At 39.8% G+C, this 27,075-nt stretch overlaps 2 protein-coding genes across 5 annotated transcripts; one reads left to right on the top strand and one right to left on the bottom strand.

Moving 5' to 3' along the window:
• Positions 1–544: 544 nt before the first annotated feature.
• On the bottom strand, positions 545–5,078 carry TMEM70 (transmembrane protein 70). The gene is given in 3 exon segments (XM_059479008.1): positions 545–2,476; positions 3,592–3,703; positions 4,752–5,078. Coding segments are annotated over 3 exon segments (897 nt in total). The 3' UTR covers positions 545–2,018.
• A 659-nt stretch (positions 5,079–5,737) lies between these two features.
• ELOC (elongin C) lies at positions 5,738–17,439 on the top strand. 4 transcript variants are annotated; one of them, XM_059489739.1, is made up of 4 exons: positions 5,738–5,867; positions 13,014–13,072; positions 14,512–14,655; positions 17,219–17,439. In XM_059489739.1, the coding sequence occupies exons 2-4, from the start codon at positions 13,069–13,071 to the stop codon at positions 17,407–17,409; spliced, it is 339 nt and encodes a 112-aa protein (XP_059345722.1). In that variant the 5' UTR covers positions 5,738–5,867; positions 13,014–13,068; the 3' UTR covers positions 17,410–17,439. The 4 variants fall into 4 exon arrangements, with proteins under 4 accessions (XP_059345722.1, XP_059345730.1, XP_059345714.1 ...); XM_059489747.1 differs by lacking the exon at positions 5,738–5,867 and adding an exon at positions 6,060–6,458; XM_059489731.1 differs by lacking the exon at positions 5,738–5,867 and adding an exon at positions 6,061–6,316.
• The last annotated feature ends 9,636 nt before the right edge of the window (positions 17,440–27,075 follow it).

The following is a 27,075-nucleotide window of genomic DNA, read 5'->3' as shown; positions in this document are numbered from 1 at the left end:
GTATTTTTTCTGAGACTACATCCCAGCCAGAATGATCACCGATCTTCTGGTAGAAATCTGGATTCTTTAATATTATCTTTAATCATCTGTGTGTCAGAAAGCCGCCTGCTAGCTTCACTAGCTTTTCACTACCAGAACACGAGCAGAATAATATTTATCTTCCATAGACAGAAATTTAGCCACTGGCATGGAGATATCTTACTCTTGCTGCTTAATTCTGAATTGGCCAAATCTCAAATTTAGAAATGAAAACTTTTTGCAGTCAGAAGGAAAACATGAGGATTTTGATATTGCTTATGGAGTACATATATATAATTTTGGGGCCTTTACCTTCTCCAGCAAACTCTATTTCCAGTTCTCCCCATATTTGTCATTGGAAGATCAAGCCAACCTCATCTTTCAATGCAACAAGCACCAAAAGAAGTGAGCGAATGCATCAGACAAAGATTACTTTTAACTAAGTGTAAAACATCATTTCAATGAGGACAAGTAGTACAACCAGGTGATCAGAATTGCTTGTTCAAAATAACTTGAACCTCACATGTTCCATATAATTTTATGAAAATTTTATTTATATATTATTGCTACCCAAGGAATGATACTGGCTTAACAAGACATTATCGCCCTTTTAAAATTACAGTTGTGCCAACCCGAAAAAACTGCCTCAAAAATATTGGGATGGGACAATTTGCTTTTTAATAACTAAGCAAGTACACCGAGGGCAGTCAGAAAAGCAACATTCAAAACCCTTGTTAATTATCATGTGTGGTGTCATCCTACAAAAGGAAATAATAGTATTGGAAGACATTTAGACTTTTAAATACAGTTTTTCAGCTACAACTTAGGAAACAGCTTTTTTTTTTTTTTATTTGCAGGATCAGGATGACTAGTAGCAAGTATCAGATTTTCTTATTAAAAAGGGCACTGTTAATACAAAAGGATTAATTCTAATTTTGGTTTTTTTTCAATTCAATAATTTTTATGTCTCAAAGTATTAAGGCCCTTCGTTCTTTGAAAACAAGTATCTGTCAGTTTATGTGCCTTCAGCTAAAAAATTTAAATCCAACTTCTACACACTCAAGGGAGAAGAACCAGTCTAAGACCAGATTCCCCTTTTCAAGTTGAGTAAAAGGTGGCTTTCGTCATCTGAAAATCAAGATGTGTGTTCTTCAAAGGCACGATTGCTTCCCCACCTTACATAAATGCTGACAGAATGCATTTTAACCACTAGCTGCTAGAATTTTCTTTGTTGATTCAAATACAGTACCTCTTGTCAGTGGGATGCTCACAGAGCCAATCTTATGTCATAGTGCTTTCCCATGCCCAAGAAGAGAAGCTTCTTGCTCTCCACCTTTGGGGACAGGGTTGCTTGGAGTGGGACTTTAGTTTACCAGAGAGTACCTTTGAGTAGCTAGAACTTACTGCTCTATATATACACAGCCATTCTCCCCATGTTCTTCTCTCCTCTGGGAGGGAGTTGTAGCAGGAATTCACAAGAATACCTGTTTGCTTTCCAGAGACTCCCCCTGGCTACTGATGGTCTCACAAAGGGAAAGCAAAGCCACGATCACTCCCTTTATACCATCACCAGCAGCAACAAAAAGCCTGGTATTTTCAGATTAAGTACAATTAATATTTAAAGCTTAACATCTTAACTACATACTTGATAGGAAATTAGTGTCTTCTGACACAGAGGTGGTGGGACTGCCACACAGCTCAGGCATTTTACAGTTCTCTGGAGAGCTAAAACCAACAATCAAACCAAGAATAAACAAGCAAACGACAGGGCTAAGCATCTCCTTTTTTTACTGTATTTTATGTGTCATTAACTCTAAAGAAATCCTCACATTGTTTGCAATATTTTTTAAAAAGTGTGTCTCTTTATACATTCCAAAATGCATACAGAAAACTCCAGCTACTCAATACTTAAGCAAGTGTAATAAAGTGTAATAGATTTTTACATTCTTTCACATATATAGTACTGCATTATGGACAATAACACTGACATTATCTTCAAATTATTTCCTTTCATCAGCTTCCTTTACCGCCTCTAAATCCTCAAATTTAAAAACTGAGGATTTGTCATAGCCCATGAGATGGTTATAATCCTGAGGATTTGGGAAAAGTGTAGGATTAACAAGCATTGACTTCGTTTTAGCATAAAATGTTGTAAACATCTTGGAGATGTCTGGAATCTTTACATCCTTCTGATGGAAAACAGTTGCTTTTTCTGCCAAGATGGCATTGTAGGTAATGGCTGTATAGGTGTCCACTTCATCTTTATAATAGAGCCGGATCACGTAACCTTTTGTAAGGAGATGCAAAGTAACCGGAGTTACAAATGTAAAAATCCCAATCAACCCATAAAAGGCACCTTGGACAAGCAGACTTTCCACTCCAATACCACTTTTGAGCATGATGTAGGGCATCATGAACAGGTTGAATATGCTGGTGGAGTAAGAGAAAAACTTCACACCTATATAAAAGAAATCAAAGAAAATAAAGCTTAACACTTATGAGCAAAATTTTCCCTACAATTACCTGTATTTTCCTACCACATAACAATGCCATTACTTGAACCAATGAAGTTACTGAAAACCCCTTTCCCTATTTTTTTAAGCTTATGGAGAAATCATTGAAAGCCCAATCTGCCTCGTTGCCACTGTTCTGATTTGTTTGCACCTTCATGCTGGGTTTATCAAAGCTGGCTCTATTTCTGTGATGCAGTCAGCTCTTAGCTGTTATGCACACATATGAAATTCTTTTCTGCCTTCACAGGCAGAAGAACTGATTTCTAATAAGACTTGACTCCAGAAGAACTGATTTCTCATGATACTTGACTTCTTTCATGGACACATCTAATGGTGCTCATTGAAGAGATGGCAGACAGGGAATTTCTCCCCTCATCAACAACTAATCTTGACATTCAGCGTATTACAAAGAAGCCAGTTTGGCTTATACTGCCATGCATAAACCCTGGGTTACTAAATATTAGCAAGTACTTCCCATCCATTTTCCATGTGGCTTGAAAGACAGTAGCCAGTGCTGTGGACTACCCACAGTCCTTAAATCACCCTGAAAACCAGGAGCCCAAGATGCTGTGACAAATAAGTATGTCAGGACACATTTCAAAGATGTGTATCAGAAAACATACAATGGCTTTCCCTTTCACTAGGTCTTTGCAACATTCACTGGCCAAAGAAAGATTTGCAAAGTCTCATTAGAGATGGAGCTCTTCATCATAATACCTGCCTGCCTGGGAAAGTGTTTCAGGAACACTTCCAAGCACACAGAATGTAAGCAACAGTTATAACTCATCTTTGTTGCTTACTGGGCTGGATAAGCAACCCCAAGGGCCTCAAGAGAAGCCAAAGAAGGCTAAGGGGTTACAGAGACAAACAGAGCTCCCTGCACACCCAAGCAGAGAAGCAGAAACCAAGCACCACCACCACCCTGTTTTGTACATATGATCCAGATTCTGGCAAACTTGGAAAGGAGAACACTCACTTTTAATGTTTCATTTTAAAGTTACTAAATACTGTTAAAACTACAAAATGAAAAAGGCAATATAAACCACTTTGAGTCACATACCCAACACTGTCTTTGCCAAATTTCCTTTATAAACTAATCTTCCATGTTCTGGGTGATCATGAGGGGAGGATGTGCTGAGGCTGCGAACAGCCACTCCTTGAAAAGATGCAGCCTGAAAGATGAAACCAGTACAGGGCTAAGAACATCAGTATTACACCTTACATGTACTTATCCATGCATATACACACATACATGTACATGTATGCACTCAGACAAAGTTTCTCCTTGCCCTGAACCTACCCCCAGCATTTCAAACCAAGGATTAAAGTTAGGTTACACTCCAAAGCATGCCAGAAACTCCAACTAATATGCTGCCTGACTGCTTTAATAACTTACCATGTAAACATCCCAAATTAGCATGAAATATTTGCAACTCCATTACTGATAATTGAGCCAGCAATTGATTTACACACAGCTTTGCAGAGAGACATTCATGGCATCTGCACTCATGACATCTCTGTCTGATCATAAAATAATAGAATGGCCTGGGTTGAACTGGGCCTTAAAGATCATCCAGGTCCAACAGCCCTGTTGTGGGTAGGGACACCTTCCACGACACCAGTTTGCTCCAAGCTCCATCCAGGCTGGCCTTAAGCACCTTGAGAGTTGGGGCATCCACAGCTTCTCTAGGCAACCTACTCCAGTGCCTCACCACCCTCACAGAAAAGGACTTTTTTTTAATATCTTAGATTAGCTAAATAGCTTCCTTTAGATTAACTAAACTTACTCTCAGTTTTAATCCATTCCCCATTGTCCTGGCAGTTCATGCCCTTGTAAAAAGACCCTTTTCCCTACAGGACTTTCCTGTAGGCTGCCTTCAGGTACTGGAAGGCCACAATTAGGTCATCCCGAAGCCGTCTCTTCCCCAGGCTGAACAAGCTCAATTACCCCAATCATTCACCGTAGGAGCGGTGCTACCTGCCCCCAGTCATTTTGGTGCCCTCCTCTGGACTCGCCCCCGCAGGTCGATGGGGGCCCGAGAGCTGGAAAAAGCACTGCAGGGGCGGTTTCACCTGAGCGTACGCCCCGAGGAGCGCCTCGCTTTCCTCCTCAACATCCCCTAAGGGCAAAACCGCCAATCCCAGGGCCACCGCCCCTTCCCCGAGGGGCGGGAACGCTCCCCCCGCTCCCACACAGTCCCCACAGCCCCCACACAGAACCTGTTGGGGCCTCGCAGCGGCAGCGGCCCGGTGGCGGCAGGGGTGGTGCGCGGCGCCCCGCAGCCATGCGGAGGCGACGGGGCGGCAGGCGGCGGCGGGGGCGGCCCGGAGCAGCAGCAGCGGGAGCATGGCGGGGCCGCAGCCGCACCGGGGACACGGCGGGCGGTGCCACACCGACAGCCCCCGGTGCGCCGCCGCCGCGCCGCGCTTTGGTTCCGGCAGGACGAGGCTCCGGCCGGCTCCGGCTCCGCGGCGCCCCCGTCAGCATCTCCCGCCCAGCCGCGCAATGCCAGAATCGGCTGGGCCGGAAAACACCTCTGAGGACATCGAGTCCAACCATGTCAATTAGACCATGGCATTAACTGCCACATCAAATCATCCCTTAAACACCCCCGAGATGGTGACTCCACCACCTCTCTGGGCAGTCCATTCCAAGTCTAACATTCTTTCTGTGAAGAAATTCCTCCTGATACCCAACCTGAACCTCCCCTGACACAGCCTGAGGCCATTGCTTTGTGTCCTCTCGCCAGCTGCCCGGGCTGACCCCACCTAAGAATCTCCTTTCAGAGAGTTGTAGAGAGCCATAGGGTTTTCACTGAGCCTTCTCTTCTCCAGGCTAAATTCTCCCAGCTCCCTCAGGTGCTCCTCACAAGGCTCATGGGCCAGAGCCTTTACCCAGCTTCGTTACCCTCCTCTGGACAGCGTCCAGTACCTCGATGCCGTGCATTAATTGAGAGGCCCAGAACTGAACACAGGACTCGAGGTGCGGCCTCATCAGCGCTGAGCACATCACTGCCCTGTTCCTGCTGGCCACACCATTCTGCACACAAGCCAAGACGCCACTGGCCTTCCTGGCCAGCCGGGCACGCGTTCGCTCGTGTTCGGCTGCTGTCGGCCGACACCCTCAAACCCTGACATGGCGGGCCTGCAGATGCCCCCGGGAACTACGCGCCCCAGCATGCACCGCTCGGCGCGCACAGCATGCCGGGAGCACGGGCGCCGCACGGGCTGGGCGCGGGGGAGCGGAAGCGGCCCGTGACCCGGGCGGAAGCGCTCGGAGGCAGCTGGGCCGACACCGCGGCCCTGCGAGCGGGGCGGAGGGAGCGGCGCCCACGGGTGAGGGGCGGCCGCGGGAGCGAGACCCCGCCGGGGCCGCCGGGGACACCGCCGGGGCGGGACGCCCCGTCGGGCGGGGAGCGGGCGGCCCCGGCAGCGGCCCCGCGGCGGGCAGCGGGCCTCGCCCCGCGCCCGGCGGGGGGGGCAGAACGGGGCCCGGGCGGAGCGGCCGGAGCGGCGCCGGGGCCGCCGGGGTGCGCGGGGCGCGGTGCCAGGCCGGGGTTCTCCCACCGAGGCGGTGGCGAAAGGCGCGTTCCTCCCCAGAACGCTCTCTTTGGAACCCCGGCGCCGCCGGAAAAGGGGCTCTGGGGCAGGGCTGGGTTTGAGCATCGCTCCCGAGCTCCTGCCGTAAGTGACGCTCGCCCCTTCCCTACGCCAGGCCGTAGGGAGAGGGGAAAAGTTCAGGCCGAAAGAATTTCGGATGCGCCCCCAGGGGTTGTTTTGCCAAGGTGAGACGCGCTGGTTAAAATGATTCGGCTGTCTGGTCGGCGAATGTAAGCAAAGAAAAGGGTGATACCCCTACTTGTATAGACAGAAACGAGCTTTTGAGTGCCCTGTGTTCCTCAGAGGGAGGTTCTGCTTTAGTACAAGGTAACCTGAGCATTGGTAAGTTATTGAGGGCTTCACATTTGCGTGTGAAAAGGTGCTGGTGCTGTTGGCAGTTCGCTTTGACAGTCAATTTGGTCTTTCAACACCTAACTTCTATTCAATATTTCTAAATGCGTTTGGTAAGTTAAGCTTTGCGTTCTGAGGAGACCTAGATAGTCACAGGCCGTTTGTTTACTTGGCTTCGATGGTTTTTGGAAGCAAACCAGAAAAACATAGATAAACAGGCACGTCAGAGGTCTTTAGGGTAAGAACCACTTGGTGCACTTATTTCTGAGTAATCCCCTACATGCTCCCAATTTTCTCCTTTTGCTCTAAAAAGGGCCAAAATAATTGTTGGGGGAGGGATCATGTTCAGTTAACTGAAGAGTTACTTTGAACGGCAGTAAGTGTTTATTAGTTTTCCTGTGTACATTGGCCACATCTTTGCGCAGGTGGCACACACCTTATGCCTTGAGATCAGCCTTTTAACGAGCTTAAGTTATATCAGTAAAATGTTTACATCAGGAAAGGTTTTGCTAACGTTTTCACTTGGAACGTTGGGATATTTTTTAGACACTTGTAGCACTACAGCATTTATTTTTTCCGTGTTGTGTCAGAGGAAAGCCATTTGAGATCTATTGTTTTTCCCTATGCCAGAGTGGGTAATGAACAGATTTAGATAGTTTCACATAGTCTTAATGTGAAGAATTTTAATGTTGTTAATTGTTCTAATATTGTTATTGAGAGACAAATGAGTATCACACTCAAGGATTCTCAGCCTCCGGTGTTATACTGTGTTTTTACAATTCTCATGTATGTTACAATAAATCCTCAAGTTATGCCATGAGAGAGTGGGGTTTGTCAGATTATTTTAAAGAACTTCAATGTATTTTGACAAGTCTCTCAGCACCTAGAAAGGCTCAGGATTTAGTTGGCTTTGTTGTGGGGTAGTTTGCATAACAGCAGTTTTTGGTGAATGCCTATAACAAAAGGGCAGAAATCCATGCCCTGTAGAATTTTTCCTCTTTTGCCCCAATGGCAAGAGCTGTACAGTACAGCTTGGAAGTTTCTTTGGAAGAAAATAGTGACACTCCCCTGCCCATGTTTTTGAGGGTTTTTTTGCTTGAAGCTTTCTGGGGAATTACTGAAAAGGAAAGTTTCTTTAAACAGGAAAATAAATCTTAAGATCTTTTGTTGTCTGTACATGCAATCCTACCCCATCTCCTGTTTATCTCAGCTAGCATTCAGGTGCAGTATGCCTTCCTCTCACATTCCCGTGTGCCCCAGGAAATTTGAATTTTAGAGCCTGAGAGTATTGGAGTAGTGAATCAGCTGATTTGGAAATCCTGCTCTCCCAGTTTCTCCTGATGTTTTTTCTAAATATGCTTCAATCCCTTAATTATTATTACCTGAATTATTTTTTCATGTGTGCTGAGCAGTGAATGCTAAACTGAAGAGCAGTGTTTTTAAACAAGTTATTATACAGGATAGAGTAGAATTTAAGATTGAACAGTAGGAGGCTGCAGTTGTAACATGCAGCAGCCTTTGGTAATTGATAAACTCTTACTGATATATAAATGACACAAAAAATTGTCACATTTGGCTTTTAAACAAACATAGGGGTTGGTGAAGGCCAATTTGCCATGTTTTCCAGAAATGGACAGTGTAGGATACAAGTGTCAGCAGCTGAAGTGTACAAAAGTCGTGTGTCTGTCATGCAGCTAATGAGTTGGAAGCTATTTGAATTTCCTTAAACCAGAAGCTGAGTTTTTAAAGGATTTTCCTGTGGGATCAAAGAATCTGAATGCTTGAAATGTTTGCATAGATTCAGTGTTCTTGTGCAAATGAGAACAGAGCAGTGAAGGCTGGAAGCTGTGCAGTGTTCCAGTGTGTTCAGCCTATGTCCTTCAGGTCTGTCCCACTCAACGGCATACAAGGCATACAAAGAAATGATATTCTGGAAATTCTGGGATTTCCCATTTCTTCTTAGAGGTGTAAGAAGATGTTGAGGTAGGGAAACAAGAACACTTGCCTTGTGTGGATTAATTACTGTGGTTTAGAGGTTTGTGATATTTCACACTGTTTTACCTTGTAGGTGTAAATATTCTGGCAGCTTGTGGCAATTTTCAGTTCTCTAATATCCAGACAATTCTATGCTTTCTGTAGCAGGAAGTAATTTTTAGACTGGTTGGAAAGTTTCTGTGCCAAATGCACTGGGTTTAGTTGTATTGTATGCTCCTTCTGATTAAAAAGTGGCATATCCCTTTTATGTAAACTTTCTCTTAATAAATGCAGGTTTTTGCCTTTTTTTTTTTTTTAAGGAGGCAAAGCAGGAGAACAGTAATATCTAATATATGTGGTTTTTTGACATTTAAGTCAGGGAGCTGAACTACATTGTGGTAATGCCACATAAGCTTCTTGAAGGGCAAATGGAATTGTGAACATACTTCAACATAAATTAGTGGTTCTATGCAGGAGTCTGAAATAGACAAGTCAATATATGTAAAAAGTGCACATTAACAAAACTTGTATTGTTCTTCTCCTGACTGCTGCATTGGTGTAGCCTTGTTGAAGTCAAACAGGGCAACTATTAAATGTGGAAAAGTAATGAAAATGTATGTACCAAGCATGTTCAGAAATCTGTCTCTTTATTCCCATTGTCTTGTCATTTATGCTGCTTTCATTATACAGAAGGAAAATATAGTGATATGTTTTGTAATAAACAGTACACTGGAAATACACTGAGAGAAAATAATTTCTTGGAAGACAACATACAAGGTTGCTTGACTTTCCTTGACCTATTATTTAAAACTTAAGGCCATGCCATTGTCAATTTTAAAAAAGGTACAGAAAATTTCCTTCCATGTTCTTTTTGTATTCCCTGTATGCAGAAGTGAGAATTTGTGGGAGGTATTTCTATATTCTTTTGGTTTATTTTATGTGTGTACTTTTTTCTGCCTTTGAAAGTGTTCTGGTCCTCATACAATATCGTGACAGACTGAGCACTTCTTGATCCAGAAGAGGAAACATTACTGGGTTTTTTAGGTTTTTCAGAGTTCCTGAGTTTCTTGTTTTTATTTTCTCCTCATTTGTTGCATTGGCTCTCTGATTTTTCTGGGCTCTCTGCTGTTGGCTATTTTATCAGGAATAAATCTATACTGCTAATGGTGTTTATGATTTCTTTTTTAATGACAGACACATCATTGCATCAGAATGGAAATTGAGTGAAACTCAGTGTGTCCCTTGCTAACATATCAGATGCATCATATATTGGAAATATTATGTCTTTTACTTGAAAGCAGGTTGGCTTTTCTTCATCTTTTACTTTTGGCAGTCAAATGTTTGGAGTTTTCCGTATCCAGAACCAAACTTGGATTCTGGAATAGCGCTGTAAATTGTACACTTATTTTTGCCTATTTTCATTAGTTGAACTTTAACTGAGATATTATGTTGGCATCATTTTTCTGCCGATATTTATCCTTTTAATGAATTTTTATATTTATCTTCATCCCAGTTTTGCTAAGCTGAATAAGGAGGATTAATTTTTCTTTTATAAACAGGCTTTTTAGTCATATCAGTAGGTTCCCTCTGTAATTCTTCTAATTCAAACTTCTTTTTCTTGAAAAAAGGAATTCAGAATTACGTGTGGTATTCCAGACAAGCTGTTGCTCATCTGCAACATTGCTCATATTCCCTATCTTTATTGAAAGGAATCCTCAATGTGCATTTGCCTCTTTGTGCCTCACCCTTTTATTTTTCTTTTGCTCCCACAGACCTCCATCAGTTTATAGTTTACTGCAGGAAGACTATAGTCCCAAATAACATGCCCTGACTACATGAAAGAAGACTGTATTGGTCCCTTCATGCAGGAGTCTTGATTTCATATGACTGAATTTCATGTGGCTTCTTCAGGACTGGTCACTTGTCTGTGTTACATTTTGTCCCACTTTTGTGGCAATGCTTTCCACTTCTGTCTCATCCAAATCTGCCTATTCTTTTCTGGCAGCATTGTTTTTAAAAAAAAAAACCAACATATTTCTTTGTTGGATGAACTAGTAGTTCTTTCCTATGTTTGCAACACCATACTGTACTCTTGTAGTCTTGTAGAAAGATTATTTCTCATTTTAAGATTACCTCTCATCACATTTAACCCCAGATGATATATGAAGCCCAGATTGCATCTTGAGTTTCCTTTTTCCCAAAGAAAATGACTGATTAATTTTTTAGAAACTAGATTAGTTCAGCATGCCCTAAAACTATGAAGGCTTACTGCATTTTTATCCTGCTTTACTGTTTAGCACCATTGAATTCAGACCACTGAGCCTGATGACTTTTTTCTTCTTTGTTAATTACTGTGGTTTTTCCTCTCTAATCATATGATAGCACACTTGATTTATTAAAACGCTCTTTGTGTATTTTTGCAACATCTGCTTTTTTTGTGTATACTTTTTCAGTTCTCCGTTTTCAATCTTTCAATGTATTAGTTTCCTCAACTTAGGCTTTTACCTTGCAAGGTGCTAATATGTCTGCATTCCCATTAACTAGCCTTTACTCCTGTGTTTAGTGGCATTATTTGTATTGTAAACCAAGGCATATTTTATCATCACCAACACTTCCAAAGAGTGGTTTCACTTCCCTGTTGTTTTTCTTTTTTTTTTCCAAGTATTGTTATTTATAAATCATGGATGGTTTCACTACTCTTTTGTAATGTAGGAAATTGTTTTGTGGCTAGAAAAAGAGGTAGTACAAGTGATCATCTTTTGCAAAGTAGAATGTGAGGTATTTCTTCAGTTCCTGAGCAACAGATACTCTCCAATAAGATGACTGATTTCCATTTGCAAAAAACTGTTGAAATAGGGTGCAAGATCCCATCAGTTTTGGGCCCTAGCTGTCCCAGCACTCAAATATAAGTTCCTTAGATGAGTTCCTAGAATTAGGGAAAGTGATGAAGGCATTTAACACACCATGTTAGGGAATTTCTATTATAGCATACCCAAATTAACTCTCAAAGAACATTCTTAAGTGTGCCTTATATTCAGGAACTTTTCCCCAAGAGTACAGGTTAAAGTGTTGCTTATATCAGTGGTAAAGAAAATATTTTTTAGAGATAGTTCTGTAAAGTCAGGATAAAGAAAGCAGCAGTGTAAGTGGAGGATTATTTTTGCTCATTTCTCTTCAGACAACTAAAAACTGTTGTTTAGGTGTGTGTAGTTTCATTAGGTGAGCATAACAAAGTGCCTTCTTATGAAAGCCTGAGGAGACATTTGCACTACTTCATATTTGTAAAAAGACAGATAGAATAAACCAGCATCAAAGTGACATTTTGAAAAAAGACAGATGGAATAAACCAGCATCAAAGTGCTGGGCAGAAGTGAAGTGTTCAACAATAGCAAAGAGGTGTCTGTAGTACTTCTTCCAAATTGTGCAGCTTCCTCAGCTTGCTTACATTTTTTTAATAAATGTTTACCAGAAACATAGGAGGGAGCAAAAGTGGGATGTGGTCTCTATTCTGATCTCTTTACTGCCCTCAACCCTGCATATCAGCTGGGAGACCATCTGGAATCACTTGTGCTATTTTCCTAGATGTGTGGACACACAGCAGTGTCATTGATTTGTACTGGGCTAATGTTTGCAGAGTGGCTGTTGTTATGAAAGGAATTTTAGGACAGCAGGTGGGTGGGTAGAATTTCTCTTCCCAAGTTTTCTTTTAGACAGAAGAGATGCAGCTTGGGGTAAAGAAATAGAAGTTGTATGTGAACATACCAGATTTGTTTTGCAACTAAGTACTTCCATTTCTCTAACTCTTTAATTTCCTTTCCATAGAGAAAAACACATGCAGCAAGCTGGATATCAGTATACCAGCTATGGGAGGTCCTGGTTAACTGTACCCACAATATATGTCTGAAGTAGATTATCTAGGTGATATTGGTGGTGATATTGGGATCTGTCAATCTTCTGTGAAGGACAGGTTGAAGGCCAGGTATTTAGTGCATACTGATTAGACTGATCCCTGAGCCTTCTCTCCTCTGGCCTAAACAACCCCAGTTCTCTGAGCCTGTCCTTGTATAACAAGTGCTTCAATCCCTCAGTCATCTTTGTGACCCTTTGCAGGACTCACTTCAGTCTGTCATACTGACCCCAGCACTCCAGATGTGTCCCAGCAGTGCCAAGTGGAGGGGCAGGATCACCTGCCTCAGCCTGCTGGGAATGCTCTTAAATAAAGTCCAGGATGCTGTGGGCCATCTTTGCTGCAAGGGCACGCTGCTGGCTCATGTCCAGCTTGTCCACCAGCACCCTCAGGGCCATTTGTGCAAAGCTGCTTTCCAGCAGGTTGGCCTCCACACAGTACTGGAGGTGCTAAGGTGCAGGGTTTGCATTTCCCATGGGTGAACTTCTTAGGTTTCCTGTTGTCAAAACATACTGCTCATCAACACTGTGTGTTGTCTGTCATCATGTTCTCTTTGGAAGAGTGTTTGTGGTAACATAAAGACTAGAAAGTAAAGGGGAATTTAAAAATTGTGCTGCTGACTCAAAATACTGCCACTTGTGTTTTTTCAGACGCTCCTATTGCAAAATCTGCAGTTGAAAAGAAACATTTTTTTATAAGAAGAGAATGGGTAAGTTCACAACTTCAGGAGTGTTTCTTGGTTTTGTATTATTTGAAGCATTTTCTCACGTCAGTAGAGGAGGTGGATTCTAAGGCTTTAAATGTTGATCTTGTCACTTCTTGTAGCCTCAAACTTCCTATAGATGCTTTAAACAACTTCCCATAGATGTTTTGTAGGAGAATTTCCTCAAATGACTGTTTACTGGAAGATTTGTTCAGAGTGCATTTGTTCTAACAAAAAATTTCACTTGCCTAACATGCATAGTCCTGAAAATGTACATCCTAAAATAGGAAAGCCTCTAGGCTTTTATAGCACTAAATGTTTATATAGTGGCCAAGAAAATTTCACTGTGTACTTATTTTAAAATAATTCTTTGTTTGTTAACTAAAGTCAGCCTGTTGAATTCTGGCTCAGAGATAATACAGACTGATTTCTGATAAATTACATTATGTGTGACATGACTACATTTCTGAAACTGTTGTTTCTGCCTCAACAAATGACTGGTTAATGAAACAGGATTGGATGGATTCTGGTTTTGTCTCTGACTGTATTATAGCATGTTTGGCGCTGGTAGAACTTTATTAAAATTGGTAATAGCTACATAATAAAATTTTAACTTGAAGTTCACAAAGCAACTTGACTGGGGGAATGTTTTTTTTGCTGCACAGGCAATAGTAATTCAGCTTTTAAAAGTAACACTGTCAGGATACAATAAAAGGCCCAAAATGGGAAGGGGTATAAAGGCTTCAGAAGAAACAAAGTAGAGAGCAGATATTCAGCAAAACAGAAGGGAGAAGGGAAACAGGAAGCACAGTCCAACTGCTGTGAGGAGAATTTTTCAAATCTCCCTAGGTTTAATGCTTTGACACTTTCCATGCTTTCTGCCAAAGGCCACAGCACAGGTATGCACTGATGCTGTATGGTTCAGAGTCTGGTTGGGCAGTCAGGGAGAATGAGTCTTACTTCATGTCATTTTTCAGTACAGGAATATTGACTGCTTTTGTTCTTATCAGTGCTTCAGAAGGCATTTTTTCCTTGCTGTCTGTATTTTTCAGTATCAGATACATGTTTGGTTAATTTTTAGCAAGTATTAGTATGATAAACATGACTGTAGATTTAATGGAAGGAAGCAGTAGCACGTTCAATTGACTTGAGAATGTCTAAAGGAAAATTTCATTCCTGTGTAGATTTTAAAAATCATGTCAGAATTTGATGATGGAAGGATGTTAATTAAAAAAAATTCATGTTTTGCAAAATTACTTTAAAACAGATTGCTGGTTACTTCAGAAAAATAATCTTCAAACATGTAAAGTGCTTCTTTCTCATTTCTGGTTGTATTGTGCTCTTCAGTCTGCAAACATAGTCATAGAAAAAACTGCAACTTGCATTTTTAGTAATGTGAATCAGTATATTGTGTTCTGAAACCATTGTCTTTTTTTCCATTACAGATGGAGAAGAGAAGACATACGGCGGGTGTGAGGGCCCAGATGCGATGTATGTGAAGTTAATATCCTCTGATGGCCATGAGTTCATTGTAAAAAGAGAGCATGCATTAACATCAGGAACAATAAAAGCTATGTTGAGTGGACCAGGTAGGTACAGAAGACTTAGTACCTTTACCTTCTTTGTTTTCTCTTTTGGACAGTTTGAATTTTTATCATGCTGTAAGTGAAAGTTAGGATGTGGAAAAGTTAGCATTTTTTCTGTCTAGTTTCCAGCAGAACAGTCCATTTCTGTTGGGGTATTGTGGTACCAGACTTAAAATTGACTCTGCTATTTGGACAGTTAGGGGTCTTACTCTGTCCTGCATTGCTACTAGTTTCCCATGGTATGACAACTTGAGAGTATATATGAAACATGGAGCTGCCAAGTTCAGAATGAATGAAAGCTGGTAGTTCTTTATTTCCACATCCTTGGCAGAACTTCTGATATTCCATATGGAGTTAATTTTCTTCATAGCAGGTCACATGGTTCTGTGCTTTATATTTGTGACTAAAACAGAGCCAACAACACACCTGCTTTAGCTGTTACTGAAAGATACACACTGTTCAAGCCTTCTCTGTTTCTCACTCTTTCCCCACTCAATAACCAGACAGGAGGGTGTGCAAGAGGCTGGGAGGGAACACAACCAACATGACCTGAGCAAACTACTGAAGGAGATATTATTCCATATGTCCTGCTCCAAAGTACAAAAGGGAGAGGTGTAAAAAAGGGAAGTTCTCAAGCCATCTTTTGCTTGAGAGCTGTCTGGTCATCAGTCTGCCCATGGGAGGTGGTGATAACCATTGCATCATTTGTTTTGTTTCCTTTCCCTTCTCTCAGCCTACAAGTTTTCTTGCTTTTACTGTTCCTTTCTTCTTCCCTTGTCCACCCACAGCAGGGGTAAATGAGCAAGAGGCTGTGTGGTGCTTTGCTGCCTACTGGGGTTAAGGCCACATGTTAACAGCATCCTATGACAAGGAGTTCCTGAGCTTAATGATGAAAGTTAGCTTGAGGTGAGGGGAGATAAACTTACAGGAGGGAAGGACGTCACATGGTGCTGAATATATGAGACTATATCTGGTTTAAGAAGTGTCTGAACTAATTTTTGAAGACCAAAAGGGTGGAGGAGAGAACAGGGAGAAATTAACACAAGTGCTTTCTCTCTTCTATGCTTTCATCCTGTGTGTTTTCCTTTGGCCACTTCGGTGGTGGGGCAGTAGGCTACATGGAGCTTGGAGCTGAATATGATCTTTCTTATGTTCTCATTTAGATTCTGGTGAGACTGGAGAGATCTATTGGTTTAATATATTTTTTAATTACTTAGTAATACTTGGGCAAACTGAGCAATTAAAATTCTCAGTGTCATTTTAATAGTTGCGTTTGAAAATATGTAATAAGTGTTTTGTGTCCATGTCAGCCTCCCAGACATCTAAAAGGAAGAATAGTTACAAGACTTGCTCTGAATTCATTCAGTGTGGAGGAATAAAAGACAAAGTCGCTGCTTAGAGGGCTAGAAACAGATTCTATAGGTCTCAGCAGTCCAGAATATTTTATATAAGTCCTAACAAGACAAATGGGTCACAAGGAAAAGTACTGTTGCTGTCTAGTTCAGTAGGTCATAGTTTCACTGATGTGTAAGTCTTTTGTTTCAGTGCTGTAGCTTGGCCAGTATGCTAACGTTTCTTCTTTTGCTTCCAATTGTTCCTGTACTAAAATTCAAACCATATTGGCTTCAGTGCATGCAGATATTTCTACACAAATCTGTGTAGACATTAGTAAATAGCTCTGCTTTGTAGCTAGAAGGAGATGCCCACAGAAATAGTGGGAACTAAACATTGCTAGTCTCCCATAAACATGGAGTTAATGTTAGTATTTTTTCATTGCCTTTCAGTTTAATGAGTTGAAAGTCCAAGGATGTGAGAGGAAGGGAGACAAAAATAATAGAAATCCTGTGGGATTTCTATCATAGGATCCTAACTTTTGTATCATCCAGGTTTCATGGTTATAGGCACTATAGAAATCAAATTTCAAATGTACTTGTGTTTTGAGATTTGAATTCTGAATAAATTCTTTTGTATCTAATAGGGATAAACTTGCACTGCATGTAAACTTCCCTCCAGTTCAACTAGAATTTCCCTGTCCCTGCTGTTCTTTCTGTTTTCACTGTTTATCAAGGTAATGTCTCTTTGAGGTATCAACTCTCTTGTCAAATCTACCTGAAACTGAGGAATTCAAAGCTACTGGCTCATAGAAGGGACTGCTGATATACACATATGTGTGTGCAGATATGAAACATCTAGAAACCTTTTTTTTTTCCCTTTGATAAGACAGCCAGAAATTGGGATTGATGCCTCTTAGAGCTTAGCACACAGCTAAGTACCTACCAGCTGTATTGGAGTAAATCTAAATTTCTGGTGTAGTTGTTCAGAATAATGTTGATAGGCTGCAGCCTAAATAAACATTTCATAATGCTGGGTGTCTTAATATTCCTGAGGGCTCTGAATGTGGCACATCCTGCTTTACAATGGAGAATCTAATACCTGGGAAGATGAGACTTAGGCAGGTCTATTTAGAATGCATTGTATTAATATGGTAAGTTGTTTCATTTTGCAGTGAATTGAGATTTTGACTTCTGGTTTGGTGTTCTTGTGTGTTGTTTTTTTCTTTCTACAGGTCAGTTTGCAGAAAATGAAACAAATGAGGTCAATTTTAGAGAGATCCCATCCCATGTCCTATCCAAAGTATGCATGTATTTCACCTACAAGGTCCGCTATACTAACAGCTCTACGGAGATTCCTGAATTCCCAATTGCACCTGAAATTGCACTGGAACTTCTGATGGCTGCAAACTTCTTAGATTGTTAAATAAAATAAATTATAATAAAAAATGTAAAACTTTTTTCAGTATTTAATACATGTAGTTCAGTTAGTAACTTTTTTCAGATAGCATGTTGCGTGTGTGCTGTTGAGAACTGTAAAGTTCACTGCAGAGGCAATTGCCTTCAGTTCTTTTGCATATAGCAATCATTCAGTTGGAGTTTGTTTTGCTGCTTACACAAATAAGGACCTTTTCACAAACTGAGACAAATAAACAAATATGCCAATTAGTAGATGGCTATGCCTTATCCTTTAGGTGTGGTAGAACTTTCTTTTAATACAATGGCTGTAGCAAATACTGGAGTTTAGTCTAACACTCTCTAAAAGATAATTATAGTTACATTTGAGTAGCTGTTAAAGGTTTCTAGCTTTCTCTTATTTTTAAAGTTTCTAAACATCTGAACTTAATCTCCTTTGTAAGATAGCTGTCCTGTAGCATAGTCACACTAACTAGATTAGAAGTGCCCTCTTTATATACTATCAGTGATATTCCATTTAGGTTTAAAGTGGAGTATGTAGGAGAGTGCTTAAAGCTTTTAATTTAAGTAATAGTTTAGACATGTGCAAAGGTGTACTTGATAACATTTTGCTTCTATAACCTCAATTTACCCCATTAGTAATTTCAAATATTCCAGTTACTTGTCTGTACAGTAAGACTGGGATCCTACTGACAGTGACTTTTAAGGGGCAAAATAACTCTTAAAATCTGTGTATATTATCTTCTACATAACATGTGCTTTTTCTGAATATACTGTCACTTGAACTGATAAGGATTTTATATGGCTTCAGTTATGGTTTATTTCCATTGTTCTGATTGCTTATGTAAAGTCTGTATTTAATCTCTAGAGTAGTAGAGTCATTTAGTAGTCATTTAAATTTTGTGACATAACAACTGAAAAAATAGAAGTTGTCCTACCTTTTACCTCTTCCTCAGCCTCTCCCTTGTAACCCATAGCAAAAGACCCTGAAATGTGGAGGTCTTTTATATTTGAAGGAAAGGACATTAAGCAGATGTTTTAGGAGCTGTTTTATAAATTTCATAGGTATTTCCAGTGTTTTTAAAAATGTTTTAGGAGAAAAAGATTGGCAAGCCACTGACACAATACTAGAGTGGAATATGTTATCTCTTGGTAGATCCTGCTGACAGTGGCCTATAGTATCAGTTCTTTGTTCAAAACAAGTTTCCATAAAGAAAACAAACAACTTAAGACAAAAATTTGCTTTTTGTTCAGCTGCAGCCTGAAGAACCCTTCTGCTAAAATCATCTGTAAATGAGAATACAACTAATGCATCATGAGAAATGATGCAAGAACAATGTAATTAGCATTTCCATCAGCTGCCACTGCTTCAGCTTTGTTTTGATCAAGAAGTGATGGTGGTCTATCATGGAAAAATCCCATCAACTGATGGTGGAAGCTCTTTCTAGTTGTTTTAACTCACAGTTAATGTAGAGGGCTGAAACTCTCCTCTAAACCTGTTTGTCAACATAAATGCAACTTGGAAGAGATTTTCCTGGGTGAAAACTAGTAGCTTAGATAGACTATGCAGTCTGCCCATGGAGGAAGTCAGTTCTGACAAGTGAAATTTTATTCTGGGCTTAATGCTGACGTTTGTCAGTGTGTTGGTAGATTAGCTGACATTTATTCACGTCACATACTTTGGCACAATTTAATGTGTTTAATGTGGGGATGTTTGTGACTAGATTGGCTTTGCACGGTAAAGCTGAAGTGCATTGTAGGGTGATTGTCTGAAATTCCATGTGTAAGCACTCTGGTCAGTGCTGTTAGTAACTCATTTTCAAGAGCACTAGAATGATAAACCAGAGATACCCTGTAATGCTGCTTTTGTTAGAGCCGCTAGGAATACCCTAAAAGGTCAAGGAATACCAACATGGATATTTTAGTCACAACTACATATCAGTCTGAGTGAGTCTTAAGTTCACTAGCCATTTTTAACAGTCTTGAGGCTAATGACTTGAGGCTAAAAATTATTTAGTTTTAAACTAAGGCAAAAAGGATGCCATTTTTTAAAACAGTGGGCTTTGTTTTTTTTTTTTTCTCTTCCCCTTTTTAAGCATTCTAGAACAATTTCCTTGATTTTGTTAAAATACATTTGCATTTGAAGATTCTGTACTTCAGCAGTAAGGTAAAATACCTGGTTTAGCTCTGAATAATAATTTTGTTGGTTTTCTTTAAGCTTAATGTATTATACAGTAGCTTTGAACACTCAGGAATTGCAGTAGTGTCCTAGAGTGCACTATTTGCAAAACCACCGGCTGTTAAAATGAACCAGATTTCTAAGGGGGAGGGGGGCAGGGAGAATTAGTGCAATTTCCATGGTAGTTAAATGGGTATGCTATTATCAGACAATTGGAAACTTAACACGCTTAACCCCTGAGTTCTAAATAAATTTCAAAGTTGAAAATTTTTAAACCTGTGTTTCTGTTGATTTATGACATCTTAGAAGAAGTGTTCATGTGCAGAATCATCATTTTCCTGACTCTACTGTATGGTGAGCAAAATGCTAATGTAATTAGTATTTGGATAATTGGTTGTGAAGCTCCATGTAAAAAATAAAAGGTGATGAGTTTTTTCACAGTTCTGAAGAGTTTCACAGAGTTGAAGTGTTAAGATATCTTTGTGCTGCTCTGAATTACAAGCATCCAGAACTCTCAGCACCAAGTACTAAAAAGGCATGGTATTCCTGAACAGGCTTGAAGAGGATACTTTCAAGGATACTTCAAGAATATCCTGCTGGGGATATTTTGAAATCTTCAACTGTCCTGGGTTTCCACATTGTGGTACTTTTGCTTTGAAAGATAGCCCTGTATTTGAGGTTCAGATTTTAAGCTGAGCTGCTGATTTAGTCAGAAAAACTCCCAGATTCTTTGTAAACAATGAGAAGAGTCATGCTGGGTTTGTCATCATTTGAGTGTGTATAAGCTGCTGAAGAAGTCTCTGATGGTCTCCAACATGAAATAGTCTGTGTATCTAGAATGATCAGAACTCCCTCCCACAAGATATGAAATTCCTTTTTGGTTTTGAACTCAAAGCAAGGAGGCTTCACCATCAGGTTTCTCTGTGCCATTATATTCAACAGATGTTGAACGGTATCCAAAAGGCATTTCTCAATTAATGGTAGGAAGTTTGGAAAATCAGTTGCTTCTGTCTGTGTTTTATTACTGTCTGTTTTATTTCACAGGCCTAAATTGCAGTAGTGACTGTTTGGTTTTTTATCCCTTTCTTCTTTTTACTTTGCCCATTGAAAGGGTGCTCCTGAAACTTGCCTAAATCTGTTGGTTTGTGTGATGAAGTGGACAAGGAATGTCGTGGGGCAGGAAAGTTAACTTCTCAGTCCATGTTTTGTATTCCTAGTTTATTTTGCCAGGTCTCAAATATTGCAATGTAATTTTAGGGAGTAGTAGTTACTGCAGAGTAAACAAAAGCACAAGGAGAAGTAGCACTGTTCCTACCTAAAAACTAAGGGTGGAAGCTGTGGTATAAACTTAATTTCAACACCTGAGTAAGACAAGAAGAGCAGGAGTAAGAGAAAAATAGCAAGAACTTATTAAAGACTGAGTGGATTTGGAAAATAAACTATGATGCTTGTTTTTAAAGACAGACTAAAGCTTTAGGAAAAAAGAGGCTTTAGGGGTTTTTTTCCCATAGAAACAAGTTCAACTTTTGAAGGCTTTTGACAAATAATGGACTGCATTGGAGTTGAATTTCTTTTTAAATGTAGCTTATTAGATGGCAATTTTATGGGAAGATAACCAATGCTGTGAACTGCAGGTGCAGCTCAGTGTTTGGATGAGCTAGGAAAGAGGACAAAGTAGATTCTGTGATTATTATTAGTCACCTGTGAAGCTTGAGTGTCATCTCTAAGGCAGCACAGAGAAAAGAGGGAGATTTTATCGAGTTTTAACAAGTGTTATGTGTCATGAAATAAAGCTTTGCATATGCTGCATCTGGAATGTAGGTTGTACAATTTCTCCTCTATGGGAGAAAGGTCACTGAGATTTTAAAAAAAACCCCTACAAAACAACAACCAAAAAATCTGTCTCTCTGTCATTACCATGTTACTGTTTTATGTTTACAGAATACAGGATTTTCTTCTCACGCTAAATGGGAGGAGATCAGAGTTGCGAGATCATGATTGTGCTTTGACAAATGGAGTACTTCAACATTTTATCCTTTTGAACTTTTGTCATCAGTTTTCAAGATGTGAGTCATGTAATGTTTTGTTGTCTCACATATTGAGGGTAGAATTGGAAAATTAAATTAGAATTGCCCCTTAAATATGTACTGCCTTTTAGATCAGAGAAAGTAACCACATGAGAGCTTCTAAATAAATTAAAATTTACAGTTTAGTGATAAAGTTGCTAGTTTTCAGGATAGTTTTGTGGGATTAGTTTGTGAATACATGAATGGATTAATGCAATTCTGTATTCATTTGTAGTTAATTTCTTCAACCAGAAGTTACTTTGAAGTTAAAAAAACAAATAATTTTAATTCCATTGATTCATGTTGAAAACTGCCTTTTCAGGTGAGAATTCATAGCTAAGGCTTTTCTTCCCATGGAAAAAAATACTACTGTTATCCTATTTACACTAATAAAAATGTATCTACCAAATCACCACTACACAAAACTATAAATAATACATAATCTGTATCTTATGTTGCTTTGAATTCTTATTACTCTGTCTAGCAAAACAATGGGATGCCTGTTATGCAGATTAAAAAGTTGTCAATTTTAGCTGGTATCACCAAGCTTAAAAAATATCTAGAATTTGAATGCATTTAGCACAAAGGATTTATTTTCTCTTTCTATACAGGGAAAAGCTTCCCACATTACCATACTAAGCTGACATATAATTTTTTTCAGAAGTGACACTCCATTTGAGTCAGAATTATTTGTAGTTTGCTACAAATGAAACATGAAAATGATATATCAATATTTAACATTTAAGCTGCTTTCACAGTTGTCATAGATATTTGACTTGTAATAAACAACTGTGACTTAAGGAGAGAACATCTGAAAATACTCAGCTGAAATAGTCAACTGCTCACCCATTCTGTTTTTATATCATGGCTCTGGTTCATGGTAATTGTATCCCATACGAAGTCTTGTCTTTCCCGAGGGACATTAAATAAACTGACAGGCTGGACCAGTGTCACCTTGGTGTACAGGCCTGAGAAATTAAATTCTTCAACCTCTGTAAGTAGTGTGCAGGGTCCAGTAAGGACAGTATGCAGTCTGATGTACACAGTTTCTCCTCGGCCCTTGGGAGCTGTGGTGGTTTATCACACATCTGTATCTGTAGAGGTTACCCAAGATGCCTCTTCAGTAGTTTTATCTTGCTTCTAGGCTGGCAAAACCAAACAGCTCCTTCATTTTGAAAATTCTTTATCTTCTTTGTTGGTTATGAAGTCAGACTCACTTCTGTGCATTCCTAATAATAACACCGTGAACGAAGTATTCACGTAACTCTTGGAGTCACCTGAGAAGCCTCCAGATCACAGGTTTTGGAGACAAAATAAAATTACTAAATTATAATTAAGTTCAAATCTTGGGGGTATTATCACTGAGCAGCTCCTGAACACTTGGATTTGACAGACACAGTAATCAACCTGCTCACATGGGCTATGGATGCTTTTGATGTGGAAGAACTTTTAATAATTACACAACATTACACTTTTAAATGCATTCATCTACTTAATTGAGTATATGTCCTACTCAGTCCTTATTAAATTTTTACAGCTTTGTGTCTTTATAAGTTTTTATCTTTACATTTAAAGATAAAAAGAGCATTTAAAAGAGTTAGAGGACTCCTGCTGCCTAAAAACATGGCTTGACAATTACTACAAGTTGGTAATTACAGCACATGGTGCCAAACAATAGGGCAAGAGGCAATGGGCAGAAACTGATGCACAGAAAGTTCCACCTGAATATGAGGAAGAACTTCTTTACTGTGCAGGTGACTGAGCACTGGAACAGGCTGCCTGGAGAGGTTGTGGAGCCTCCCTCACTGGGGAGGATATTCAAGAACCTCCTGGATGTAACCCTGAGCATTGTGCTCTGGGATGCCCCTGCTTCAGCAGGGAGTTTGGACCAGGTGACCCACTGTGGTCCCTTCCAACCTGACTCATTCTGTGATTCTGCATATTACTAAAGCAGACAATTCCACCCCTTTCCCTAGCCCCATGTCCTCCTTCTTGCACTGCAGTAATTACAACTGTAATTATAACTGTATCTCCACATAAAATGAAATATTAGAAATATCAGAAAATTATTTTCTGATCTGATGGAAATTACATTTGGAGTTTAGTCTTCCTGTGGATAAGAAGAAAGCCCCAGATCACCCAGTGGCTTCAAAATGGTCAAATCCTAAACAAGAGAAGAAATGGAGGCATATATCATCTTAGAATAACATTACCCTCTCCTTGTAGCAGATTAGGAATAAGGTGAGACTTTTCTTTTCTTCAGCATCTTTTCATCCCTTTGAAAGCCCTGGGATGGAAATGACATTTTGCCTGTTACTATTAAGAACTAAGATGAAAATGAAATACACTGTTGATGAAAAACCTACATAATCCCTAAGGAATAAATCAACAATAAAATCTCAACAACTCAAAGTTATCTTATTATTTTAACTTAGTTTTAATAGGCTATTTTCATTTTTAGCTATGTGTGCAATTTATTACTTTTATATTCTTGATATAATACTGCATTTCTTTGATTCTGCATCTTTAGTTGATGGTTTCTGCAGATGCACCAAGCTTGTTTATAAGATGATCTTCATTCCACAGAGCTTTTAAACTCAGTGTCCTCCCTAAATTGGCAGGTAGGAGCGGAAGAAGCAGTTGGCGCAATTCCTCTGAGGGGCAGGGAGTCCTCCATGCTCAGGAGATGCAGTCTCCTGACACTGCAGATTACAGGTGTGATGCCACTCCAGTAATGAGGGGAGTTACATGAATGTACAATTGACTTCTGTGCAAGGAGACAAGATGAAAAGCTAAAAAGTACAGCGGACACAGGCAAAAGAAATTGAGCTCTCGTGTCATTTTAGCACCAGGAATCATAAAGGAGCACGTAGTAACAGTTCAGTGTGTAGAAAAATTATACAGAAAAAAAAAAGGGTGAGAATAGATGAAAAGATGCTTGGTGACATTTGAAAACATTATGGACAAGATGGGAATGGAATGTAAAATTATAGGGGTCCTTATAAAGAATTATATTTTACCTTTGTGAAAATGTCTTGGTATATCAATTATCTAATAAATGCAGTTTGAACATTACTTGCATTTTTCCTGTAAGTATAAGGTTTTACAAACTCTGAAGAAAAGTGGATTTTTAGGTCAACTTCAAGAATATTTACCAAAAAAAAAATTAGTAGGAGGTGCAATTTCATTATTTGCTCCATATGTTTTCGATATGTGAGTCATAATCATGTAGTTGATCAGATCAGTGTAAGATAGCCTCTGAAATAATGAAGATAACAGATTAAATTAAATCTTACCTCATAAGCTTTGAATATTTGGGACCCAGGTCTCTGATCCTTGAAATCTCTGGCAGAACTTAGGTTGACTGGTGAAAGATCAGGCTGCATTAGTGAAATACTAAAGCAGTCATTTTAAGGAACCAGTTATTATGTCATCCATCTTTATACCTGCAACAGATTAGGAAGAGTTAACTGCTGAAGTGTTTTCTTACATGTTTTGCATAGTAAAGGTCAAAACTGAAATGAAAACCAAATTACAATAACTTACTCCGAGTGAAATTTAACCTCTCTGGGAATTAGGGCCTTTCCTCAGTGGGATTACTGGATAACTTAAGAAGGTACTGATGTTCATACATTCTTTCTGGGAGTCTGATAATAGTGTTTATTTTCTTACTGTGCTTATGGGACTGATTCCCTAATCCCTATAGTTTATGCACTGTACAAAAACATCTCTGCAAGCCAGGTTACCAAGAAATGAGGAAAGGGAAAAAAAACCCAATAAAACACAGGGATAATTCTCTGGATTCCCCTATTCCCATGAGGACAAGGAGCTAAAAAAATGTTTCACATATATATTAGGCATTGCATGACACTTTAAAAAACAAGATGAGACAACAGTCATAAAAGACACTTTTGGTAGTCCTGCAAGAATAAACTCAAAGTGTATTCAGGGATGGGAGATTCTGCCCACGAGTTTCAGCTGTAGTGTAATGCTTTAATTACTTACATACCCAGTTAGGATTGAGTAGGTAGTAATTAACTCATGCTCTATTTATATGTAGGGCAAACTATCCCTTCCTTTTCATGCCTACTATCCTCAGGACTAGGATTTGCAGCATGGATGATGTTATCTCTGTAAACAATACTTCGGTTAAAAAACATAGTAGGTAACTTGTTTTTAATATTGAAAAGTTCTGTGTGATAGATAAAAAATACTTATTGAGTGTAGATTTTCATGTTTTTCTTCCGGCGCTGATTTATGTCCGGTGATAGCTCAGGGATGCCACTTGCTCGGTTTCTCGGCTGTTTAGGCTTGTAAGTTTTCTGTGAGCTGTTTAGGCTGTTTAGGTGTTCTGGAAAGGCCCAGGGATGGCCTTGAAGAGCTCGCGCTTCAAAGGACGAGGAGAGACTTCAGATCTTTTCTCGGTCTCGGTGTTTATTAATTGTTTATCTAAAAGATTTTCTTTCAGCCCGACAGAGGTCTGCATAGCAAGTCAGCCATGGGCACACTGCAAGCCCCCGGGGCGGTCACTTATCTTTATACCCGAAGTAACGTGTACAATATTTATCATTTTTCCCCAATACCTTCTACCCTTATTAACCGGTGCACTTTTAGTAATAACCAATCCCCAAGTGCCACCATCACCACAGAAGATGGAGGCCAAGAAGAAGAAGAAGAAGAACAGGACACGCCCCAATTCCTCCATCTTACTTCTTTAGACCCCCCTGTACCAAAATCCTAAACCCTGTGTTTTACACTTTAATTAACTTATCCCTTCACCATTCACCCAGTGAAACCTTCCCAGTCCTCATACAGGCGTCGTCTCCTGTGTAGGATCAAAGTCACTTCTGGCAACATTCCAGACACTTCTGGCAACATTCCAGGACTCCCGAGCCCCCCAAGGGTGTTCTCGGCCACTCTGCACCTCCATCCTGAGGTGCTGAGATCCCACAATTGAGCATAAGCTATGATTTTTTTGCAAAAGTGACTTTTCATCCAGAGATAATTTTCCTTTATTACAGAGTAGAAGTCATATTTGTACTGAATACAATTTGCCTAAGACCACAAAGCTGATCTTTCCATGGAAAACCAGCTTGCAGTCTGTGAAGTGTTCTGGCATTCACAAGCTTGTGCTGCTTTATATCTTCTGACCTTCAACAGGGTTTTCTGGAAGAGGCTTAAGAAACTGAGTATAATGGTTTGAAATCAGTTGTATCTTGCTGTGATTACATCAACACAGATAGTCAATATGTCCATGTTTATAACTGAACACATGTCCATTGCTTAAACTTGATGTTCTTGCTGTCTTTGTGGCATATGGCATTAAGAGATGCATTTTAGGATAAACATATGTTTGGATCATGCAAAACAACAACAACTAGTAACACAGAAATGTTCCACTTAGTGCTGTAACAGCCTAAGTTCATTCTGA

This window comes from Ammospiza nelsoni, chromosome 1 (assembly GCF_027579445.1).
Source record: "Ammospiza nelsoni isolate bAmmNel1 chromosome 1, bAmmNel1.pri, whole genome shotgun sequence".
Taxonomy (NCBI): domain Eukaryota; kingdom Metazoa; phylum Chordata; class Aves; order Passeriformes; family Passerellidae; genus Ammospiza; species Ammospiza nelsoni.
Note: the sequence above shows the minus strand (reverse complement) of the source record. Positions and strands in the feature narration are given on the sequence as shown.